This window comes from Dermochelys coriacea, chromosome 7 (assembly GCF_009764565.3).
Source record: "Dermochelys coriacea isolate rDerCor1 chromosome 7, rDerCor1.pri.v4, whole genome shotgun sequence".
Classification (NCBI taxonomy): Eukaryota; Metazoa; Chordata; order Testudines; family Dermochelyidae; genus Dermochelys; species Dermochelys coriacea.
In genome coordinates this window covers 112,237,010-112,261,250 of record NC_050074.1, presented here as the reverse complement: position 1 = coordinate 112,261,250, position 24,241 = coordinate 112,237,010, and the positions used below count along the sequence as shown (strand labels likewise).

The following is a 24,241-nucleotide window of genomic DNA, read 5'->3' as shown; positions in this document are numbered from 1 at the left end:
CTGGGCACAGCATTACTGAAGGATCAGAGACTGCAATGATGGGTGCCAATATAGGAATCTAGATAGATAGCTCAGGCATCTACTAGGGTGAAAACATATGACTTGATATATACAGCTTTTGAGCGGCTCAGCCCTCCAGTGTTTGTAACCCAGTCCATTTTATTGCTTTCTAGCCTGCTTTTATGCAGAATATATTCTTGCTAGTGATACTCAACAAATGTTTTAGAGTGAGTCTAATTACTAGGGATTTAAGGGGGTTATTCCTTCTCTCTCATTTCACAGTCTTACCTTATATGCGGCTTGTCTCATAAACTGCTTTGCGGGCTGTTTCCAAATAGCAGGCACTGTAATGACCCATCTTACCTCAGAGTTTTCAAACTCTGAGCCAGCTTGATCACTGAGCTCCTAAACCAAAATGAACACACAGAGACAGATGTAAAATTGACACCAGCTGTTTTACAAGTATATATAGTTTTTGGCTGGCTTTGGTGAAGGTAACTTCCCCTTTTCATAATTTTTGTAATGTTATGTCTATATTACAATCAGAATGTTTAAATCACTAGCCGACATTTCAAAATGCTCACAATACCAACTGTGGGGGTTACAGCATGCCTTCTCTCGGAGGCCCATGGAAAGGTTTCTTAACATGGAGCAGGAAGAGTTAGTTTTTCCAATGAGGAGTTCAGGTTTTGCTGAACATAACAGCGTATTTATGTATGTTCATGGTAAAAATCTGGTCTTTGCAGACACTTTAAAGAATTCACACTTTCACCCTAATTAATGTACCACAAATTATTTGCTGTAGCACTGACAAACCTTGTATTTTACAATCTGAATTTGTCAATGGCTGCTTTATACACTGACCATCTTTAAATCAATCCATTTTTTAAAAACAGAGTAAAAATGTAATTTCCTCTTACTAAAAATCTGAAAACATTTGACTGTTGATGGCTTGAAAATTTTTTACTTTTGAACATTTAATAGTAGCATTTTTTTTCTTTTTTTAAAAAGAGCTTGTAGTCCATTGCAGATTAGGTAACATTTGTGACATGTTTCAGGAAAGATTCCATGTAAAATGTCATTATTATATGGCCTATTTAAATCTCCATCCAAAAAGGGTAAACAACAAGCTCCTTAGAATGTAAAACATTTTTCTATATGACAGGTTTCAGAGTAGCAGCCGTGTTAGTCTGTATTCGCAAAAAGAAAAGGAGTACTTGTGGCACCTTAGAGACTAACAAATTTATTTGAGCATAAGCTTTTGTGAGCTACAGCTATGCATCCGATGAAGTGTAGCTCATGAAAGCTTATGCTCAAATAAATTTGTTAGTCTCTAAGGTGCCACAGGTACTCCTTTTCATTTTTCTATATGCAATTCCCCAAGGCATTGTGTTTGCTTAGCTACAATACAATTCAAAACTTGTGGCAGAAAAGCAGAGATCTTATATCACCAGAACATTTTGTTTGATCGATTATTATACACACAAAGTAATGGTCCATTTATACTGCTTGTTTTACACATAGCTAATTATTTTACACATACACACAGAACATCATATCACAGAACTCTGCTTATTTACATCAGTTCAGGTCCAGAGGATGCAACGGAGCAAAACTGTACATGTAACTGTGCAGCAGTGCCCCAGAATATGCATATTTGCCTCAGAATTTCCCCAAGCTGTGTATAGTTTCAGCTCTGTGACTCATTAACATTTGAGTGTGGAGGCAAAACAAAGCAAAGCAAAGTAGATGGAGTCCAAAATATGGCTCTGAAAATGTAGCGGTAGGCTGGTGTCTTCTCTCACAGCAGCCATAAAGAAGAGAGATAACAATCAAAGAGAATAAATGAATCCCATTCAAAGAAAAAAGTAGGTTAACTATCTAACAATGAGGTTGTTTAAGTGATACTTGCCAGAATGGAGCTTTAGGGACAAATTCTTCCCTAGCAATCCCTATACAGATTGCACTGGTGTATGAGAGTCCAGAATTCAGCTCTTAATTCATGATCCTGAGTTGTACCAGTCAAGCTGTGTGTATACAGTTCCCCTAGGGACAGCAAACCTGGTAATTTCTGTGACAGGCTGGATAATACAGAACATGCTTTCAGAGGGTCTAGGGTGCACCTATTATTACCTGTAAGACAAAGTAAGGGCTGGCAGAGCCTGGGAGATTGTCTGGGTGGCTGACACACTGGTGGCGTTAGGGAGCTGACACCTAGTGAAGCACAAGCAATTCTCTCTCGCAGAGACAGGAGGGTGACAAAGTAACTCAGTCTTGGGCAACCCGAGAAAGGGTCACAGTAGCATGAATTGTTTACCTAAGAAATGTCTTTTGTAGGACAATTCATGCTATATAGCTCCTCACCATCAGCTAAGAAGCACGTTACAGGAAGTGTGAAGTGTTGCAGTTTTTCAGTATGTATGTGTGAGGGGAGAATACAATTCCATTCTCTCTAATTTGTGTGGCTCATGTTAGGAATTTTGTTTTCTTTATTGCAAAGAAACCAGACCACTTTCATCTCTCTCATGTATAAACATCAGCCAGAAAAAACAAAAACATAAAGGGGGGCACTTATATTTGAAATAAAAGTGATGCAGGGGAGGCAAGATACGAGAATAAGCTGTAACAGATGTTGCATATACGGTATCTCCCTAATGCTGGTGAGTTTTGTTTTTTTTTAAATATACAAACATTCTCTATAAGGGACAAAAAACAACATCTGCTTTCTGTTCACAACTGGGTGAAGTCTGCCCGAGGTAGAGAACTTGAACAAAGTCAAGGCATCACATACGCCCCCAAAATAGGGGACTTGAGCATCTGTATAGGGGTAAATAGCCCTAAGAGGTTATAGTACAATCTCCTAGACAGGAGAGAGCCTTTAAATGAGTACAGAATATGGATTGCCCCAGCAGGAGGAGAATCACAATAAATGGAGCCAAAAAGAGGCTCTCAGATGTATTACTTCTAGAGAGTTACACATACAGAGAGTGCCAAGCACTGAGTTTCTGGTATTCAGATTTTTAATCACATTTTGTTCAGGGAAATGCCAAATAAAAGAAGATTTTCCTTGAGGAGAAAATAATAGGTATAAAAGCATCATTCCATTGAGAGAACGTTCAGTCTCTGCATTATGGTGATACCGATACATCCTCTTGCTCTCTCTGTAAGGAAGGAAATCACTTAAGGCTATCCAGGACCCTTCACAGTCCCCAACTTTCCTGGGCTTCCTACAGCTGCCCCACTTTGTTTACATCAAACACTGCTGGAGGCTGAAGCTTGGCACGGTTAAAATTGTTGGGGCAGCATTCGTGCTAGTTATAAATATAGAGAGCTGAATAAAGGAAGTATTTTCCCTACCTTTAATGCCTGTTCCTTAAAGAACTGCAGGGCACAAGCAAATATTTCAAGTGCTTTGACTTTTTTCCCATTTGCAGCTGTCAGATCTGTTTCCATGGTGAGATTCTGAAGGAAGAAAATAAGAGGTAAATGTTAATTAATTTCCCATTGCTTGAGGGAAGGGAATTCTTCTTTGCTGGGACCCACCAGCTTAGGAAAAACTGATGTACATTGTTTGGGTTTTTTTTTCTAGTTTTCTTTTGGAGAGGATCTAACCAACCATGGGGATTTCCTGGATTGTGATATTGTGGATTATTTTAAGATTTAAATTGTGGATTGTGGTTATTTTAAGATTTAAAGTCAGAGTATAATAATTGGGAGTACAGTCGAATAACAACATGACTTCCTTTTGGAATATACCACCAAGTATTAAGGGTGAATTCACTCCCATGAAGAGGGTCACCCTTTCAGCTATGTAGCTCTTAAGATCCTCTTATGCCTTCAAAATAGGGTTTAAGTGGTACATAGGCTCTCTGCTCAGGAGCGAATTTCACTCAAAAAGAACAGACAGGACAGGATAGTCCAGGAGAGGAAACTGCCAAGGTTTAGAATGATATTAATTAAAATGTTGAAGAATGTTTGTTGCTGGGAGAGGGAAGCAAAATAAAGTAGTAGGCCTTACGTTATAAGTTTCACTTAATAAACAAATCCATTTTTTTTGTACAAGTACTAATGCTGGTGCTCCAAATCTGGCATGGCCAATATAAAAATATGTTTAGTTACAAATACAAACCATCGAAGCAGAGCTCAGTTATTACTTACACCAGTGGTGTGTAGCTTCATCTTAAACTTTTCAAAATATAACCAATGCTTGGATTCATTGGGATCCAGGTCATGGTAGAAATCTCTTGCTGCATAACCGAAGCTATGAAACTTTCTTTCTGGTGTTAAGAGGATAGTAGTTGGAGTCTTCTGATTGGATATACCAGGATCTCCACCTTCCCATCGCCTAGGAAAAAGATGAACTAGCTTCAAACTAGTGATAATTAACATTCATAATGATATGCTTATTAATGCATTGTGTAAGCAAGCTGGATCTGACAATGGGTTACACACAAGAATTTCACATGAGCAGACTTGGATTTGAATCCTCTTTAGGCCAAAAGTGAACGTTTATTAATATCCAAATAAACTTTGTTCCAGATTTTTAACAGTCTTCATACATGGTCATGAAATTTTCAACAGTACAGTTATATCCTTCCCTTGATGGGTATATAACTCCCATAGTGTGAGCTACACAGGAATAACAAGGGGACAACAGTATCACGATAATTGAAAATCAATAAAATAATGAACAAATGAAATACTATATACAAAAAACCCCCACTTTAAAAGAACATTAAGATTGCAAAGCCAAGCACTCAAAAGTTAGGAAATGCAAAAGTTGTTGCCCCGACCTTAAATCAGCCCTCTTGTTAATATGTATTGTAATATAGCCTTTAAATACATGATCATTTATAACCATTTCCGATGAAGTGAGCTGTAGCTCACGAAAGCTTATGCTCAAATAAATTTGTTAGTCTCTAAGGTGCCACAAGTACTCCTTTTCTTTTTGCGAATACAGACTAACACGGCTGCTACTCTGAAACCAACCATTTCCACAAGATCCCATCAAGGAAATCCCATCCAGTCAAATGTCACCATGGAGAATTGGATTCTATCCCTGCCTCTAGAGTTCTTTTGTGATGCTGGACAAGTCAATTAAAACAAACTTTTCACAGCTGGCCACCGATTGTGTGTTCCTCATTTTCTGGGTACCTTATTTGAAACTTTAGGGGGCATATTTACAGAAGTGCTGAGCACTCTCAGCTGCGATTGAAGTTAATGGGAGCCATGTTTTAACAGAATGTGCTATAAAAATGCTAAATATTCTCAAAAATAACACTCTAGGCATCTCAATTTAGGCATCCAAAATGAGTGTAAACAATGTTAGCCTTCCTCTCTGTGCCTTAGTTCCCCATCTGCAAAATGAGCATAATAATAAATCCCTACCTCCCAGGGGGTTGTGAAAATAAATTCATTAATTTTTGTGAAACATTCACATATCATGGTGAGAACACCACAGAAAAGCCCATGAGTAAGGTTAAGATTCTGTCATGCGTATTTTTAGTAAAAGTCAGGGATAGGTTGCGGGCAATAAACAAAAATTCATGGAAGCCCACGACCTGTCTCTGACTTTTAATAAAAATACTCTGGGGCAGTTGTGAAAGTACAGCCAGGGGCTGACCTCTGTCAGCTGCCCCAGCCCCACTGCTGCTCCTGCTGCAGGGGCTGACCCAACCCCAGCCAGTGCTTCTGCGCTGGGGCCACTGCTCCAGTGCATCTGGGGCTGACTGCCAGCCAACTGCTTCAGTGGCCCTGGGGCTGACTGCCAGCCAGCTGCTGCAGCAGCTTCAGGGGTACTGACCCAATCCTGGCTGCTGTTCCGGTGGTCCCAGGGCTGAGAGCTGCTCCAGGCCTGCCCCAAGGAAGTCATAGAGGACCCAGAAAGTCACAGAATCTGTGACCTCCGTGACAGAATCATATCCTTACCCATAAGGAAATTAATAGTTTTATATTCGGTGCAGATTTGAATGGTGTGTGGAAAATAAAGTATGAGGCCACAAACTGACCGAAGAGGATAAAAAGATATATTGAATAACTACCTATATATATATATATATATGAGTAGTGTATATCCTGTGCACTGAATGAGGCAGGGAACCTGTGGGTAAACAGTATGTGATCATGTAATAAAAGACTGCATCATAATTAGAGCTGGTTGAAAAATAAGGTATTTTCCCCTGTGGACAATTTGGACCTTTTGGAGGGTGGGAGGGAAGCAAGCAGCTGTGGAGCCTCACAAGAGTTGTATTTTCAGGTGCCTTGGCTCCCTGGCCAAGCTATGTTCCCTCAGGATGCACCGCAATGTCCCCTCTTGCAGATCTACTATGATGCATCATGGGAGTCTCTGGACATGGTGCATTGTCGGAGATGTAGTCTAGCCAGGGAACACAGCCCATAGGGGAAACTGGAGGCATAAGACACCCAAACAACTCCCGTGAGGCACTGCAATGACAATTCCAAACTGAGTATTTCTGGTTTTGAGAAGAAATATTTTAGATTTAGTTTAGCTAAACACTTAATTTTCAGTCATAAAACAGTTTAAGTGGAAAATTTTCAAGCAGTCATAATCATAATGCATACACACAAGGAGTCCAATTTGAGGTTGCACAAGCAACCTTTATTTCTGGCATTTCCTAATTTTTGAGCGCATGACTTTGTGACCATAATGTTGGTTTTTTTCTGTGTAATTTTATGGTTACGTAAAGAAGGCCTCTCCCTCTCAGAAGAATCAGCAGTACTGTGTGTCAATGCTATGCATACAGAGAGTGCAAACACTTCTGACTAAGCCTCTCTTCTACAGTTGTGTCTCTGCCTTTCTTCTTCTCCTCATCCATCAAGCACCAGACTAGACTGTCTGACCAGACTGGTCAGCTTTAGGGAACATTGAGAGCATAAGAGAGACAGTTTCCTTGCTCTCAGTTCCTGTGCATGGCACTACATCAGCCCCCAGCAACTTAGAGGAAAATTTAAAGGTCAGCTGGTCCCTGGTCAGCTCCTGCAGGTCTGGGATGAAACATGTGCATCTGCTTTATGGGGATCGCAGTACAGGTGCAATCCAGTCACACACAGGGGCTACAAGGGGACTGTAGATAGAAGCTTTGGAGAATTTAGCTACTGAATTCTGAGCCATCTCTACTGAGCAAGTGTAAACCAAGACTTTTCAGAATCTTATAATTAGCCAAATTTGGACAAATTTTCAGGGGGACAGAAAAAGGCCCTGACACCAAGGCCTCCCCTGCTGCGAATTTTCAAGTCCCAGTTCCAAAGCATGGGGACACTAGAGATTTCAACCAAAAAGTTGTAAATTTTTTTAACATGGCAAAACAACTCACTCTCATCCTCTGAGACAGCTGAACTATTTTGCTGAATTGGGCTAAAATCCAGCTTGAGGCAGACACAATATGGAAAATTTCAGCCTGAACAGTTAGCATTTGGCTAAGTTATAAGCAACGGAGAACAGGGTCGTATAATGGGAGTTTTGGGCAATGTTAACTACAGGCCAAGCTACTTCCTCTGCGTATAAGATAATATATTAAATTTAGCATGCTTTGTTTTACCTATTGTATATATTTTATATGAGCTGCAGTACTGATCCTAGGAAAATGAATAAATATAAAACAAAATTATAGCATTTTTCCAGTTAAAGACCTTTTAAAAATGGATCAATGACAACTCAGTTCTTATTGAAGTATCACTGTGTGAGCAGTTTGGAGAAAGAGAGCATAAGGTAGAGTCACTCTTCTTTATCAGACCAGTGCCCTAACAAGCAAAGAAAGATCACGGTACATAAATGAATTGCAAAGTTCAGGGGACACTCCCACTGGTCTGAAAGAAGAATAGTTACGATGGGCAATGAAATGCTTTCGATCTCCATCCTTTAGGAGAGACTTTCCTCAACACAGCTGGGTGGCAGGTCAGATGATCAGTCCTGGCAGTAGAAAATAATGAGCAATGGCAAGTATCAAAAGATCTGCTCTGATTTTTCATTTTATTGTTTGTGACTTGCCACTTGGGGCTTATCTGATGAACTTAAAAATCTTGGATCACATGTTAAAGGAGGCAAAAGACTCCAGTGTCTGAGGTAATAGAAGAGATAAGAATCCAACACTGGGATGTAGACCAAATAAACAGAAAAGACTTTTCAACCAAAATGTTAAAGTCCCACACATCAGATATAAATCCAGGGAAGCAGAATGGTATCATTTTGAGAAGGAATCCTCAATGATTTATTCTGAGTAATTTCCGGAAAGTTCCATTAATAGAAAATGTACTCAGGGGCTAGATAATGATGGCCCTGTTTATTTTCTTTGTGGACAGGTGTATTATGCCTTTTTCTAGACTGAATGCACTTAAGCTGCAGCTAAACTGGCAGCCCAACACGCCACTCCATATTACGGCTGAGATTTCCAAAGTCACCTAGGTGATTTAAATGTCCAATTCCCAATTGCTTCTAACGGAAATCTGGCCTCCAAATCCCCCAGGCAGCTTAAAAAAACCCTCAATTTACATCTCTGCTCAGACATACAAAAGGCAATAAATAAATATAATGGGAAGTTTGACTTTGGTTTTAATAATAATACAGGCCTTTAAAAAGACTCATATGGCATCTATTCTCTTCTAGGGAAGGGAAGCTGTGGTCCTGGGGACTGAGTTAGGTTACCTGTGTTCTGCTCATGATTCTGCCACTGACTCACAGAGGAAATTTCTGGCTCTGTGGAAGCCTATAATGGGAGCTTACCATTAACTTCAATGGTGTGAGGATTTCAGCCCCTTTAAGCACATCACTTATCCGCTTTGCATCTAAATTAGCCCTGCAAAGTGAGGGTAATAATGCTCACCTTCCTTTACATAACACACCTTGAGATGCATGTATGAAAAGCACAATATAATGCAAAGTAATAGTATTCTACCTGCATGTATGGAATGTCCCTTGACATCAGGGGAGCTGAAGAGGGGCTAGGGATCGGTCCATGCAGATCTCACTGCAGGATAGTTTAGATAACAGGCCAGATCCTCAGCTGGCTAAACTGGCGTAGCTCCAGTGACTGTAGCAGAGCCAGTTTTCAGAAGCAGAGGATCTGGCCCTACGTTACAAGGGGCAACGAGAGACAAAGGGAGGGTTGGTAGGAAGAGAGAGAACAAGGGTTACTGTTAAGATCAAACGATTGCTTTTTCTCTACACATGCATCGGGCTGACAAAGATGCAGTTAAGGGAGTGATCCTGGCAGTCAGTGGGGGAGTGGATCTAGAGCAGAAACTTAATCAAAGAAACGAGATTCTTGACAGCAGAAGTAGTACACTGGCAACACTGAGGCAAGAGGAAATTCTATTCTCCTCCGTGTGGAATTCCCATGGGCATCAATGGAAGTAGTTCCATGTGTGGACCCAAGGGAGATCATGCACCTAACATTTGTTTTAAAATTGCATCCATTTTCCTATGAATTTGTGTCTCCCCCCATAAAATACTTAGACAAATTCAAGTATCTGTTATTTAAGCAACAACCTAAATATTTAGAGCGTTGTATAAATCACTATCAGTTGACAGGTATTCTTCAGAGTATGCAGGATATTTCTTCCTAACCCATGACATGGATTACGGTAAGGGCCTTACAAATCTCTTGATAGAAACACTGAGGAGTTAATGGGACTTTACAGGCATGAAGTACTGTAACTGGTAAAACCAAAATTAAAACTACGCAATCAAGGTAAATTGGACACTGATCTAGCAAAGAACTTAAGCACATGCTGAATTCGAAGCACTGAAGTCAATGGGACTACTTACATACTTAAAATTAAGCACATGCTTTAAGTGCTTTGCTGGATCAGCGCCTAAAAGTTTTTCTTTGTTTGCAAGTACTGGGACTTAGAACAAACAACAACTGGAATCAAAATGATCGTCTTGGTTTGCCTGCAGATTATATTTCCCATGCATATAGCATGCCACAATGCTACTGAGATCCAGTAGCCTAGAAATCTATATCTCTGAAACTTTGTGGTCTGCTCTTGTACCAAAGGAAGAATTTTTAGTGGAAAGTCAAAATGATACTACTTTGAGACATTTTACAGAAAAGCAGCTTTGTTAGAAGCTAGCCAGAACTCCAAGTGTCTGGAAAGGATCAATGTTAGATAGGAAGAGAACCAAGATTTTTTAGCAAGGAAAGAGGACAATGCATCACTGGTGTGCTACATTTTAACGTAAACATTCTCAAGAATGTTGGAAGTTCAGTTGGAAGTGACATTTCCTGTGCTCAAATATTTATAAATTATACTACATGTAACCCTAATTATGTAAATATTTTGAGCTTCTTAATACCCTCTGAACTACTGGTTGTCAAACTTCTTAACCTTTTAAAATTATGTTTTTTCATTGATCTTCATAATTTCATAAACACGTTATAGCTGGAACGGGATCATGAAACACTTTCCCCAAAATTCTCTATAGTAATTAAGAGACAATGAAAGTAGAAATCTATAGATGTGTGTTACTGCCAAGAGCATATTTCATGCACTTTCTGAACACAACTTCATGGGTGAAAGCACAGAGTCAATAATTTTTATAAGTGTTCTTGTTATTAAAATGCTAGTTATGCCACACTGGAAATGTGGGCACCACATTTATTTTCCTTCAAATTTTGTCCTTCCAATTTGGTAAACTTTAAAAAAAATTCTTTCTAGCTTGAAAGAAACATGGCTTCTTCCTTTACTCCTTGTTTTGCACTAGCATCTAACATAATGTCTACACATATCCATGTCACCGTAACAGCATGTTATTCCCTTTGTTGGCATTGGTTTTGTCTAGGTTCTATACCAAATAATTTCTCAGCAAGTGAGTGGTAAAGTGATATTTAGGATTTGGAGAGTATTTTCCATCAATTGTACAGCAACTACTTTTTAATTGTCTAACCCTGCAATAACATCTGCACTGGCAGACCTCTGCAGCTGTATGAAGCCCTATGCTTTTAACTGGGTTCTGCACAAATACAGGGTGTGGATCCAAATGCAGATTGAGGACTTAAGATACTACAGGTCAAATTTTGGGCCTAAAAGTTTGGATGGTGTCACGACCTAAAATTTCCACAGTACGTTACAGACTTAGTTAAAGATGTTAAGCAGTGGTGAGCCACAGGCACCACTGTGCTATGGCTTTGTAAGAATGGCCCTGTCGGTAGCACAGTTTGGGATCACTAAAGTACAATCTCAGAAATGCCATTTCTTCCTCATCCCCAGTATTTCATCCAGATCCCCTACTTTAACAATTAAAATCAAGAATTTATTTTTTCATTTAAAAACTAATTTACTGTCAAAAATGGATATGCAAACTTACTACTAAATATGGGTCCAATTCTGCCTCCCATACATCTCTGAGCTGCTTGGTATCTAGTGTCTCCAATTGGTAGCACCAAGTACCTTTTCATGAATGACACTGTGGGTTTCTTGAAGGACCATTGATGAATGGGGCAGAAAGGCTTTTTATAAACTGACCACAGACGTTGACTGCACAATCTCCACAGATAGCTTCTCTGCTTAGAAGAATTACAGCATGTCTCATTTGGTTAGTAGCACTGTAGCCCTTTTTACTCCAATTTTCAGACTTCCAGAAGGATGAATAGTAAGTTGCCTCATGACAAAAGTGATTGCTACAGTTAATATTTTCATACACTCAACTTTCCAAACCATTCACCTTTTGGGCTGAAATATCCCATAATTTGTTCTCTACACAAGGGTACAATTTACCTTTTCTTTTCTTTAAAGAAAGATATTTTTAGTAAGACTGAAGTCAATTTTGAATTATGGGAAATGAAAAAAGAAAACACAAAACTTTTCCTAAGGAACTCATTTTCCAGTGCTCTTTTCCTTTTGTGTATCCATCACAGTAGTCTTTATATTTGTGATCACATTACTAGATGCATACATATCAAATTTGTAGGGGAAAAAGCTGTATTGCATTATATTATTTGAGAAACAATACATAATCACATAAGTAGCAGGTCTTTTGTATGCATACATGCATATAAGTGGTAGAGTTAAGCTTCACTTTTACATTTTCTGACTTTTGAGTGCTTAACAACCTTAACATAACATTACCAGGGGTTTATGCTCCCCCCCACAAAGTAACAAATTTAAATGGTCCAAATCTTCAAACACTGGCCTCTGTTTTTGAACCAACAATTTGTGGGTGCAAATAACTGCAGTCAAAAAAATGTTGTGTACACAACTATATGCAGGCATAATTTAGGTAAGTGATCATACCTTAGAGAGCTACATTACTTGACTTACGGATGCACTATTAGACTGAGAAGACCAGATCCCCTTTGCCCTGCTCCAGATGGAAAGCTGCCATAACAGGGAGTCCAGGGATATTGGGGAATCCCTGGCATAGCTAGCTTTATGCCATTTGCCTCCTTGCACCTCCGGCAGAAGGGGCATCGTAAGGTGTGTCTTATTTTTATAGACTTTCCCCACTTTTAAGTCAGTTGTGGTGTTCAATGGTCACCGTAACTGGGTCGATTCCTTGCTGTTGATCATAGAGAGTCATAGCCACTCTACTTCCCTGGTGTAACCTTCTCTCTCTCTGTTCACTCCTCCTACTGAGATGCTAGGAGAGGTAAACTTTCCCCTTTACATGAATATGCACAACTTTCTCCTACTTATTTCAGTTAGGGTCCACTACTGCTCAGAGCTGCAAACTGTACCATTTCTTAACATTTAATTAGAGCATCATCAAGCAATGGTATTTCAGCCTAAATGCTTCTCTTCAGTTTGAAAATATTTAAGGACACCCATAGCAATAACCATCATTGTTCTTAGCTCTCTTAACCCTCTCTCTCCCATATCATTCTGCAATGTGGAGAGATGAGGGGTAAAATTTTCAAAAGCGCCTAGTGACCAGATCTTTAAATGGATCCAGCTGAGCATTTTTGCAAATCTGGCCTCTTAATTTAGATGCCTTAATGGGATCTGAGCATTTCTGAAAATCTGTATCCAACTGTGGGTGCTGAACACCTTGGAAAATCTGAGCCTAAGTCACATTTTCAGAAGTGACAAGCTCCTAGGTATCTAGGTCTATTTTGAAAATGGGAATTAGGGACCTTGGAAATTTTTATCCAAGGTTTCTAAGTAATAAGATGTCCACCTGCCAAATTCTGTATGATATATGAGGCAAAGGGACAAGGGCCTTGCACCCACCCCATGTGCAGTGATTTCTCTATTAGGCACTTTTGGAACTGCCATTATCCCAAAGTATCTAATAGAGAAATTACTGCACATGGATAACAAAGTCACAACCGCCACAGTTATAACTGCTCCCTGAATGCTTCTGTAAACTTTGCCAGCAGATTCCTCCTTTAATTCACACCATTTTGTAAACCTGAGCAATAAGACTCACAGAGAACATGTTTATGTTTATTATTAAAGCAACTAAAATAAGATAGGGACATAAGAGAAATTTACACCATGAAAGGGGGTTTTTGCATTGCTGACTGTATACAAATCCAGTCATTCCAAACCCATGCTGACCTCAGATGTAGCAACTGCAGATAATATACACTGTCACCATCAGGAGCTCAATGCTGCAATGCAGCCCTTACCTCATTACATGAATACATTCTGGCTCCTTGGTGAAGCTGTAGGCGTAGCCACTGGATGTCGTGCCAAAATCAATAGCCACAACAACAAGGAATGACTGCTCTACAGCGTCATTTGTAACAGAGTCCGTCTGTTAAAATAACAGAAACAGAACAGATTTTGAGTCACTGTTTAGAGAAGGAATTGTAATCTGCCCTACCTTTCAGTGGCTCTGAACTGCTGCAAAGAATTCATCTGTCTCCTGCAGAAAAGTGCGGTCCCCCAGAACCATGTCAGTAGTCTACATCCCTTAATGGGCATGGAAATGCAATGTACAACCAAATTAACAGTTAATTCCGGTACCTTTAACACAAATCCAAATGAATCAGAAATCCTTTCGTGTTTACTTCCAGTAACAGCTGAGACCTACATGGCTAGCTACCAAACTTTTAGAAATGTATTAGCTGAAAAACATGTTATACCTCTGTGTATCATATATGGAATACATGATAGTGATATCATATATGGAATACATAGTAAATTATAAAAGTTATATAAGCACAAGTAAGACTGCTCAGAAATGGTGAAGCCAGCAGGAAGGTGTGCAGGCCAACCCAATACCTGCCAGTAAAGCTTTATACCGCACCACAGCATCACATATTGCTGCATAATTTTTGGAAAACCTATTCTAGAAACAGTCTAGAGATTGTATTAGGACTAATTCTAATATCCTGCTGCCTATCCCTCTGCCTGTAAATCCCTGGGCCTTAGTTACAATCAGTTCCATTTGACAGGACTCAGAGGAGAGAAAATTTTAAACTAATGAATTGAAAACATCTCTAAAAAAGCCTTTGAACAGTTTTTCTATCCATAGAAGCAAGTGCTGAGGGTCCCACAGGAAAACCAAGATTCTCCCCTTTTCTCTGGCATACAGCCCCCATTCCTAGCTTTGTGCACTTATGAAATATCAGGCCTTTAACTAGTTACTGACAGGAAGCTGAATATTTCTTGTTCCAGGCCCTGGGCCACTGTCGTTTTGTAGGAAATAGGAAGAAATATTTTTGTGGCGATTTGATATTTTTTTTAAAGAAAAAGGCAGCTATTTGAAGCTGCTCACAGAGCTTGACTGATGGAATAAATCCTGGCAGAAATAGATTAATGAGCAGAGTATAAGTGAGGTCTGTGATCTTTCTACCATTTATCACATAGTTCTACCATTTGGCCATGGATTTTGCCACCATGGATATGGAAATATATTGTATTGTATACAAAATGCAAAACTTAATTCAACCTTAACTATGAAATTCACACCTTGCACTTATTAGTGCCTTCCCTTCAGGGGTGTCAAAACAGTTTATAGTCACAGCTTATGTGTTTATTACATTTTAAAGAGACACAATCAATTAGATTGTTCAGCTTAAAAAACCTGGAAGGTGACCACCCACAGAAGTTCTTGCCCTAAATTTTCAAAACTGACTAGTCATTTTGGATGCCTAACTTCAGATACTCCTAAAACACCCACTCTCTGAAAATTAGGCCTCCTAAAAGTGTCTCCAGTTGAGCACCCAAAATCACTAGTCTCTTCTGAAAACGTAGGTTGAGCTTATGCCCCAGTTCCATCCATGTATTCTCTTTTTTGCAAACACATCATTGCAAATACTTAGAGGATATCACACAACTTCCACTAAGAGATTCATAGTAAACACACCAGAACATAAACATTCTTATACTAATCACCTTTTTGTGTATTGTGCTACTCTCAGTAACAATTTTATCAGCACTTTATAGCTGACTGCAAGGGGCAAGGCAATTGTCATAGTAAACTGTAGTTGCAAGCTACAACATAATTAATAAAATGCATACAGCAAATGATATCTTACTAAACTGACCAAAGGGACAAGCTTAAAGAGATTTAGCCCAAATACAGATGCATAGTTCCTTAACTGTAATTTAAACTTTCTATACCCTTTGCCCCTTACACATCATCAAAAGCCAAATGGAATGAGGAACTAACCAACTTATGCACAAAACATGGAAACATTTGGCCTCTTATCAAATGAGACTCTAAATACGGATGGGTGGATTGATTTAAAATAAGCAATTTAAATCACCAATTTTAATTATGATATCAATCAACAAGCAGGAAACCTTAATTTAAATAATCAATTTTAATCATGTTTTGCATTTGTACATTTTAGTTATTTTCCTAAAGAAAGGTTGATTCCCATTGGCTGGTAACCATTAAAACATGTTGATTTGCAAAAAAAAATAGCCTTTACGTGAAATGCAGTGCTAACCAGGAGGACACACTATATCCATACACATTTTTAAATGCAGTTAGATAGCATAACCTACATTTATTCAAATTCTTAATTTTTACATTTTTATTATGTTAGAAAATGAATGATGCATTATTTATTTACTTGATGATGATTTTATATTTGTGATCTGAGTTGAGTTCTATTTGGGTGGAAATTAAAATTTAATTAACAATGCACAAAAACAGAATTTTATTTTTTGGATTATATAAAACTACTGAATACATAAGAAAAAAAGTTTATCAAAACACATTTTGCATTTAAAACAAACTGATTTAGTAAACAAAGGAAGTATATCTGTAGTTAGTGAATTGAACTGATTATTTCTGGTCACAATATCTTTCAAAATAGTAGCTCTCCTACTCACTTAGTTTTTATTCATATACTAGAAGAGAAAAATAAGCTTTTTCAATTCCCACTTGGTTTCTTAGCTTTGAATGAACTAGTCACTGAACTAGCTGAACAAACAGCGATGAAGGAAATATTCTCTCTCAGCCTGCAGAAGAGGTTATTGCTGTCAAAAAGCTGGGTTAGCACTTCAACAAACCATGATTAGCCCTCAACTTTCACCACTTCAGTATTTTGACTTTCTTTAAAACTTGGCAACATACATGTACTGCTTAATATTATTATTTGTATTTAATTTAAATGATTTTAACAGATTATAATAAATTCAGACCCTAACCTAGATTGTCAATTTCAAAACTAATTTTCAATAGTTTACTGTAAAAAATAAACAAACCTGAATCTAATTTAAATAAAAAATATTTTTATTTAAATTAGATTTAGTTTTATTAAAATGTGATTGATTTGATTTAAATTGGCTTTTACCCACCCTGAAATAGGGATGGGCAAACAGGCTGTTATTTGGAGATTCAGGGGTCTCCATATTCAGTAAATATTCAGACCCACCATTCCTTCTTTCATTGAAGCCCCTGGATCCTACTAACTGACTCCCTTAAGGGCCACCTACGTGCCTGGGGCTTAGCGATAAGGGGTGGAGTATGTCAAAGAAATTTAATGGGATTTGTGCGTGTGGAACTGGAGGGGAGGGGGAGTTAAGATAGGTTAAAGAAGCATCCTTTAATGGGACTTTTCGTGACCTCTTTGGGTGTTCCCCTTAGGCAACTGTAAATGTTTTATTTTTCTTTGTGATGAGAGAGGGAGAGAGAGATAGGACAGAGAGAGTGACGCACATGTGTTGAGATACTATTATTATATAGTCACGTTTCAGAGAACGGGGAATATTTCAGTGATTGCCCAAGATCAGACAGCAAGAGAATGACAAAGGTGGGGATAGAAGGGATTGTTTTGTAGAGTGGTAGTGGACTGGCTTATGCAGATGAGTGTCACTTTCCTCCACATCTGTCCTTATATATTTTGTATGGAATTCTGGCCCCATTGGAGTAAATGACAAAACTCCCATTGACTTCAATGGGACCAGCAGTTCATTCTTTATCTGTACTTCCTGAGCTAGTGGAATTGCTCCTTTAACTTTCTGCATATAAGCCACGAGTTCTGTAACTGATGACCAGGAGACCGAGGAGTCAGGAGTCCCGAGTTCTTATAGGTGGGACAGGCAGGAGAAAATAATGTCAATGCACTGTACAACATATACCCTATATTGCTTACCGCAATATGTGAGGGAGACAATGGCGTTATTCCTGGGTCTCCTAAACTTTTAGCCGGGGATGAGTAAGCAGTTGTGGAAACTGCATCTGAAAGAAAATGGAAAGAAAAGAAAACTCTTCAGCAACTGGAACATACAAAAATGTCTATGCCGCAAAATAAGTAGGTTAGTATAAAGTAGTTTGCTCTCTCTACCAGTGCACAGTTTGTCTATTGTGACAATCCTACCATTAAAGCAACCATAAAGAAGGTAAATTCTACAAAACCAGGCTCTCTTAATAATTATGATATATTATTTTGGTTTTATAAACTATTAAAAACATTGCTGGTTCTTTTGAAGATTTGCTAGTTGACATGTATTCCAAGTCAGGTAGAGGCTGTACTGACAGCTTATTATTTGAATCTTCTGACGAATGCACACCGTTCATCCAAATCCCGTAAGTAATCTGGTATAGCAAGCCTTAAACTGATTAGTAGCTTCTAGTATCTCCACTGATACCACAGTTTACAAAGTTGTGATTTTGGTTTTGAAAGATTATTTGAGCTCCCTGATTGAGCGCCCTCCTATATTATGCATCATTTTTGAAGGCTTCCTAACATTTATTCAGAAGTCCCAGCAGACATAAAGAGCTGATATTATGTACATTTCCACTAATAGCTTACGGTTAAAACTTGAGAATTCCTGCAAACTCAGAAGATGAACACAAGATGCGATTTCAAAAAAGACTAATTTCAATAGTAAAAGAGCAGTTTAAATCAATTTGACAATTCCGTAGGAGCAAATTGCAATTACTCTGTCATGAACATTTATTATTAAACTTTCCCAATGCTTAGTTTCTTCTCTTTAATACATCCACAGTGAAACACATGGTACAGCTGTTGGTAGTGCTGCAGTAGCACTCCCAACTGGGAGGCAGGAAAGCGCCATTAATGAATGATAAAAGAATTCTTTGGCTTTGCATACAACATGATTTAAAATCCTACTTAACAAGCAGAATATCAAGTACTTTGCATAAATACCGAAATACACTATTTTAAAAAATCATTAAATATTCTTACCCTCACTCTCAGAGCTAAAAGTGTACTGTGTCAGTTCACTTGTGGTAGAGAACAAAAGAGGGTAAAGGCCAAATTTCTGCTCTCAGATTAGGACAGTACCTCTCAGGCTGGTTAAAATATATGTATATTTGATGATTGTATCAGCCACTTTATTCATCTATATAAATTCCACTTTGTTCCAAAACATGTCCATCTTGCAATACATACTTGTATGTCAGGTTTCAGAGTAGCAGCCATGTTAGTCTGTATTCGCAAAAAGAAAAGGAGTACTTGTGGCACCTTAGAGACTAACAAATTTATTTGAGCATAAGCTTTCGCGAGCTACAGCTCACTTCATCGGATGCATTTGGTGGAAAATACAGAGGGGAGATTGATATACACACACAGAGAACATGAAACAATGGGTTTTATCATACACACTGTAAGGAGAGTGATCACTTAAGATAAGCCATCACCAGCGGGGGGGGGAGGGGGAAGGAGGAAAACCTTTCATGGTGACAAGCAAGGTAGGCTATTTCCAACAGTTAACAAGAATATCTGACAGGTTTCAGAGTAGCAGCCGTGTTAGTCTGTATTCGCAAAAAGAAAAGGAGTACTTGTGGCACCTTAGAGACTAACAAATTTATTAGAGCATAAGCTTTCGTGAGCTACAGCTCACTTCATCGGATGCATTTGGTGGAAAAAACAGAGGGCTCTGTTTTTTCCACCAAATGCATCCGATGAAGTGAGCTGTAGCTCACGAAAGCTTATGCTCTAATAAGAATATCTGAGGAACAGTGGGGGGTGGGGTGGGGGGGAGAAATAACATGGGGAAATAGTTTTACTTTGTGTAATGACTCATCCATTCCCAGTCTACTTGTATGTGTTTGTGTTAGACCTGAAAGGGGCATGTTCTGGCAAAAGTGGGAAGGAATTAGCAGAACGCCCATTTTCCTCTTAAGGTCTTTTGATACTTCAAATCTGATCTAATACCCTTTGAAGTCAGTCAGTGCAAGTCTTTCCCTGATGTGAATGGTCTTTAGGATGCTGACTTTGTAGGAAACAAAATATTCTTTTCAGCTGTTGGCTATGTGTTTCTAACATTTCTCTGTGTTGCTGCCTCTTATCCTTACCTGTCCAAATTCCTCAGTTTTAGTGATCTACATTCCGTGCATATGCTCAATCACAGACTCTTACTGTGTGTGCCTTGCGTGAAACAAAGAAAATCCTCCTGTGAGAGTATACAGCTTCCTTTGTTTCCCAGAGAGCAATCGATAAGTAACCTTTTGATGCACTCACCATGGGGCAAATTCATGCTTGATGTAACTCCATTCAAGTCAATGTAGTTTCAGCAGAAATAATTTAGTCCAAGAAGTATATAAATGGGGGAATATATACAAAGATATAAATGTATTATCTAATAAAAAATGCTGAGCTGAGAATAGGGTGCTGCAATAGTTTAAGGTAAAAAATGTGTACAATAGAGAGAAATTGATTTATATGATTTACCAAAATGTTTAAAATCAATTGTCCAGGAGCCTCAGCCAAAGAATGCTCTTTAGAATGTCTTTCTAAGGACCTGATCTACCTGCCAAGGACCCACCACTCCAGTGAAAGTAAACGGGAACTGCAAGTGCTCAGGACTGCTGAAAAATAGGGCCTTTGGTCACTTTAAACCTGTGAAAATAAACCCACCACTGCATCTGAGCATGTTTAAAAACACACACAAACAAAAACAGATCAAGTCCCCTATGATGACCACACTGATTCATCCTACCAGCACCACGCGTTGGCAAATACCCGAGTAAATAGAGAAACCTTATACTGAGCCTTGGGCTTTACTGGACCAAGAGAGGGAGAGAATTCCAGAGCCCGGAACCACCTTGCAGAACTCAGCTCTAATATAGCAAACTGAACTTTTAGTCGAAACTTACTATTTATTGTGTAAGTGCAGCATAAAGAGCCATTCTAATTTTGTTGCAGGCAGCAGTTTCATTATGACATTTAAACACAGTATAAATAATTTGATGGCATTTCCTAATGCTACTGACAAGTTGTTTGCAATGACGAGGAAAACTTTAATAATCTGAGTTATGGCATAGCAAAGTGGCACTGATATTACCAGAGAGTTGCCATGCGAATGAATGAATGCAGTTTATGATACCTGAAAGGCAGAAAACGTGTTTATAGACAGAGGCTGCGGGAATCTAGCCTCTCACACTCCATTCATCTTTGAATTAATGATAAGTGTTTTCATTACTAGTACAGAAATGATTTGCTAACCAGTCAATGATTAATTACATGTAGAAACTTTGTAGCACAAGATTTCATCTATCAAAAGGCCCCTCCTGAAATGTTTTCAAATATATTGGGGTGTGCATATTTTATTTTTACAATGTTAACCTCATACTGTCCTTTTGGGGGAAAGATTGTGGAATAATTTTACAAGTCTAGTCCCAACAGCGGAAAAGACAGTGAAAGCTTAGGAAGGTTCTAGTATTTGGGAATGTGTTTTGTAGCCACAGAACCCAGATTGAGAGTTCTTGCAAAGAAACAGGGAGCAGGAAGAGGAGTGATTAAGAAGAGCTACAGGCCATATGGTTTAGGCTGCAATAAAACATGAAGCCAGAACTTGAGGAATCAGGAATAAGTGTTTTCTCCATTAAAAAGAACCCTTTATTCTGGATAGTGTCATGATATATAGAATAACAGTCCTTTTAAATGGGATATTTATAAAAGAAAATGTTAAATTATAGACCCAAGCAAACAGACATTCACACAGTTCAAGTTCCAGCTTCATCTCCCTTGTTTACCAGGGACCATATCCTTTATCACACTACATAGCACACAGACATATAATGGCTGTAACAAATGGTAAACAAATATTTAATCACTGATAGCTTGTAAATTGTTCACTTAAGGCAGTTGCAAGAGTCTGGTCATAGGTCCAGATTGAAATCTGGAATACTACAAGTCCCCGAAACAAACTATTAACATTTAAAATAAAAATAAATTTAGTTAAATTGGTTCAAACTTCTTGCATGGACATTTTAAACTCAGTTACAGAGTGACTGAAATCAATTTAGTTTTATCAGTGTTAGCCTCTCTCAAAATGAGTTAAGAACATCAACATAAATGATTTGCATGGATTTAACTCAATCTATCTAGAAACTGATTTGATTATATCAGTGAAATTTCTGAGTTTTCAGAAACATCAACAAGTGATTTTGTTAGGATTTGGAAGCCAGAGTGCCTCACATGATGCTTTAACATCTACCAACTTCATTAACTCCACTACAGCTGCACATCTATTTCTTATTATAATTTCCACATTTTATTCCACATTTTGTTCCACTGCTTCAAAATCTGGGTAAAACTCAGAAAGCCAAATGCTCATGGAATATGAACTTTTTTTTATAAAGGAGAATCTACATAGAAATGACAGCTTATGATGAATGAGACTATCGAGAGTTATAGCAGCTACTGCTAACACATTTTGAAAGGGATATTAAATCTCATGCTTCAAGGTTTAAATCAATCTCTCCAATGTAGGGATTAGGAGGAGAACTAATGTTGGGGACAGACGGTCCCACAGTTGCCTAATGCCTGGCTGTTTGCATCTTGTTCTGAAGCATCCAGTGCTGGGGTTGGCAAAGACTGGATACTGTACTACATGGACCGTGGGTCTGATCCAGTATGGCAATTTATATGTTTCTTTGATGAATCAAGCCATTATTCCTCCATTGGAAAAGCCAGATGGCTGCCATTACATTAACAATAATATCCTACTCTGCATGTGGGAGAGAGAAAATGGAAGGTGTAATCTATAGTAATAGGATAGTATTTCTTTAAATAGTCTGTGAGTCCATTAATGGTGCTCACAGTGTTCCATGTTTTCAAAGCCACCAGAAACCAGTCAGAACAGCAGTATGTGCATAGCTAGGCCTTGCACATCTGTGTATATTAAGTAAACCTGGCTGTGGGACTCAACAGTGCCCAGGTGGTTTCTTCATTGTTTTGTTGTGTAAAGAGCAAAAGATACAACAGAAGGAAAGCAGCACTATAGATTCTCTCAGTACTATAATATGAAAATGGAAGTTTAAAGCATCCATGGGAGGAGATGACTCAAGCAACAATAAAAATAAATAAATGAATAAATCAATGACTGCAGCCCATAAAAATGAGAGCTCTTATTATAGACTATATCTTAGTGCATTTAAATCATCACACCCTTTCACCAAAATTCCCAAAGTACTTAAGTGTACTTCGTATGGGAAGGAGCCAGTCCATTTTACCAATTTTAAACTTCTGTTTCCCAAGGATTATTACTCTAGGATAAAAACGTCCTCCAGGGCAAAGCTTGACACACAAAAAGTCTGTGCTTCAGAATAATTTTTGTTTTGTGAAATTTGAGAGCAATGCATCTGAGCATGGCTGAGTACAGAACCCACAAAGTTAGAGCTTATTTGCTTGCTCTTATAAACCCTCAACAGTTTAACTTTTAAAATGAAATTTGCCCATCTGCGCATCTTGGGAGTGCTATGAGGACCAAGAGCTCAACCCTTTGTGAGAAATTAACAGCACTTTACATGTAAAAGTTAACCGATTGCACAGCAATTTCTCCCCTCCATAGCGGGAACGGTGACTCCACATCCCTTTGCAAATCCTTTGGAACTTCCACTCTAACCCTCCAAACATTAAGAGACCTGCTGCTGCTGCAGTAACTGTTCTCATGTCTTAGAGGACTGGGTGAAATGTACTTTATCAATCCCAGGAATATATGGTGTATCAAATGCTCACAAAGCACCCACAGGGACTGTCTTACCAGAATGTTCCACTATCGCCTTAAAAACTAGGGCACATCAAACTTTAAACTGCATTTCTTCACAATCCTACCCAGGTAACATAAACACAGGGGCAGCCTTGATTATTAGTTGCAACAAGTGATCATCTGTCTGTTCCCAGTACAATACAGGGGAAATATGGATGCCCTGTATACACCAAGTGAGAATTTATACACTCTTCAATCCATCATTGCCTCCCACCGTGGTTTGTCATTTACACCAGTGCAAAACAAGTACAAAATATTACCCAATGAAGGATTATATTGTTTTAGACTCATACTGCAGAGACATAAGAGATGACACAAGGTGGAGAATGAGGTTTCACGTACCTAACAGGCAGAATGGACTTCCACCTTTGAGCTTCCAGAAGCAGGAGTTGAGAAGACGACACTGGTATTCAAATTAATACCACAGTGCCTCTGCAAATGCTGATCAGCCAAAACACATGATCAGTTTTTTAGATATTCTACGAAAGGCCAGATTCTCCTTAATGGGAGTCGTCCCATGGACTTCAACATAACTTGTATGAGTTAGAGTTGCAGTGTATAACCCACCATCATCAAAATGAAATTGCTTTAGTCCACAAAATAATTTTTGTATGGTGGCTGCATTTTTGTTCAGATACAAAAACTCTGGCAACCATATTTTAGCACGCAAAGTACACTGCACATGTGCACATTATAATCAGCACATTATCTGTCGGTATCTGTGTGCTGCATATCTACTGATCATTTATTATGGTTTGAGAATATAAACATGCCTATACATACACATACTATATAAACATGTATACACATCTAAACATGCATACACCCACATGTGAAGGGAAAACAAAACAGCAGATGT

General features: G+C 38.6%; 1 protein-coding gene across 1 annotated transcript in view; it reads right to left on the bottom strand.

Annotated features, from left to right (window-relative positions):
• The window catches only part of HSPA12A (heat shock protein family A (Hsp70) member 12A), an 84,962-nt gene that overhangs the window by 41,381 nt on the left and 19,340 nt on the right, over window positions 1–24,241 (bottom strand). Inside the window, exons 2-6 of the mRNA XM_038411538.2 lie at window positions 17,517–17,602; window positions 13,590–13,717; window positions 4,159–4,345; window positions 3,358–3,462; window positions 289–405 (exon numbers count right to left, since the gene is read on the bottom strand). Coding sequence (XP_038267466.1) covers window positions 289–405; window positions 3,358–3,462; window positions 4,159–4,345; window positions 13,590–13,717; window positions 17,517–17,602 — 623 coding nt within the window. The remainder of the gene's footprint in view (window positions 1–288; window positions 406–3,357; window positions 3,463–4,158; window positions 4,346–13,589; window positions 13,718–17,516; window positions 17,603–24,241) is intronic.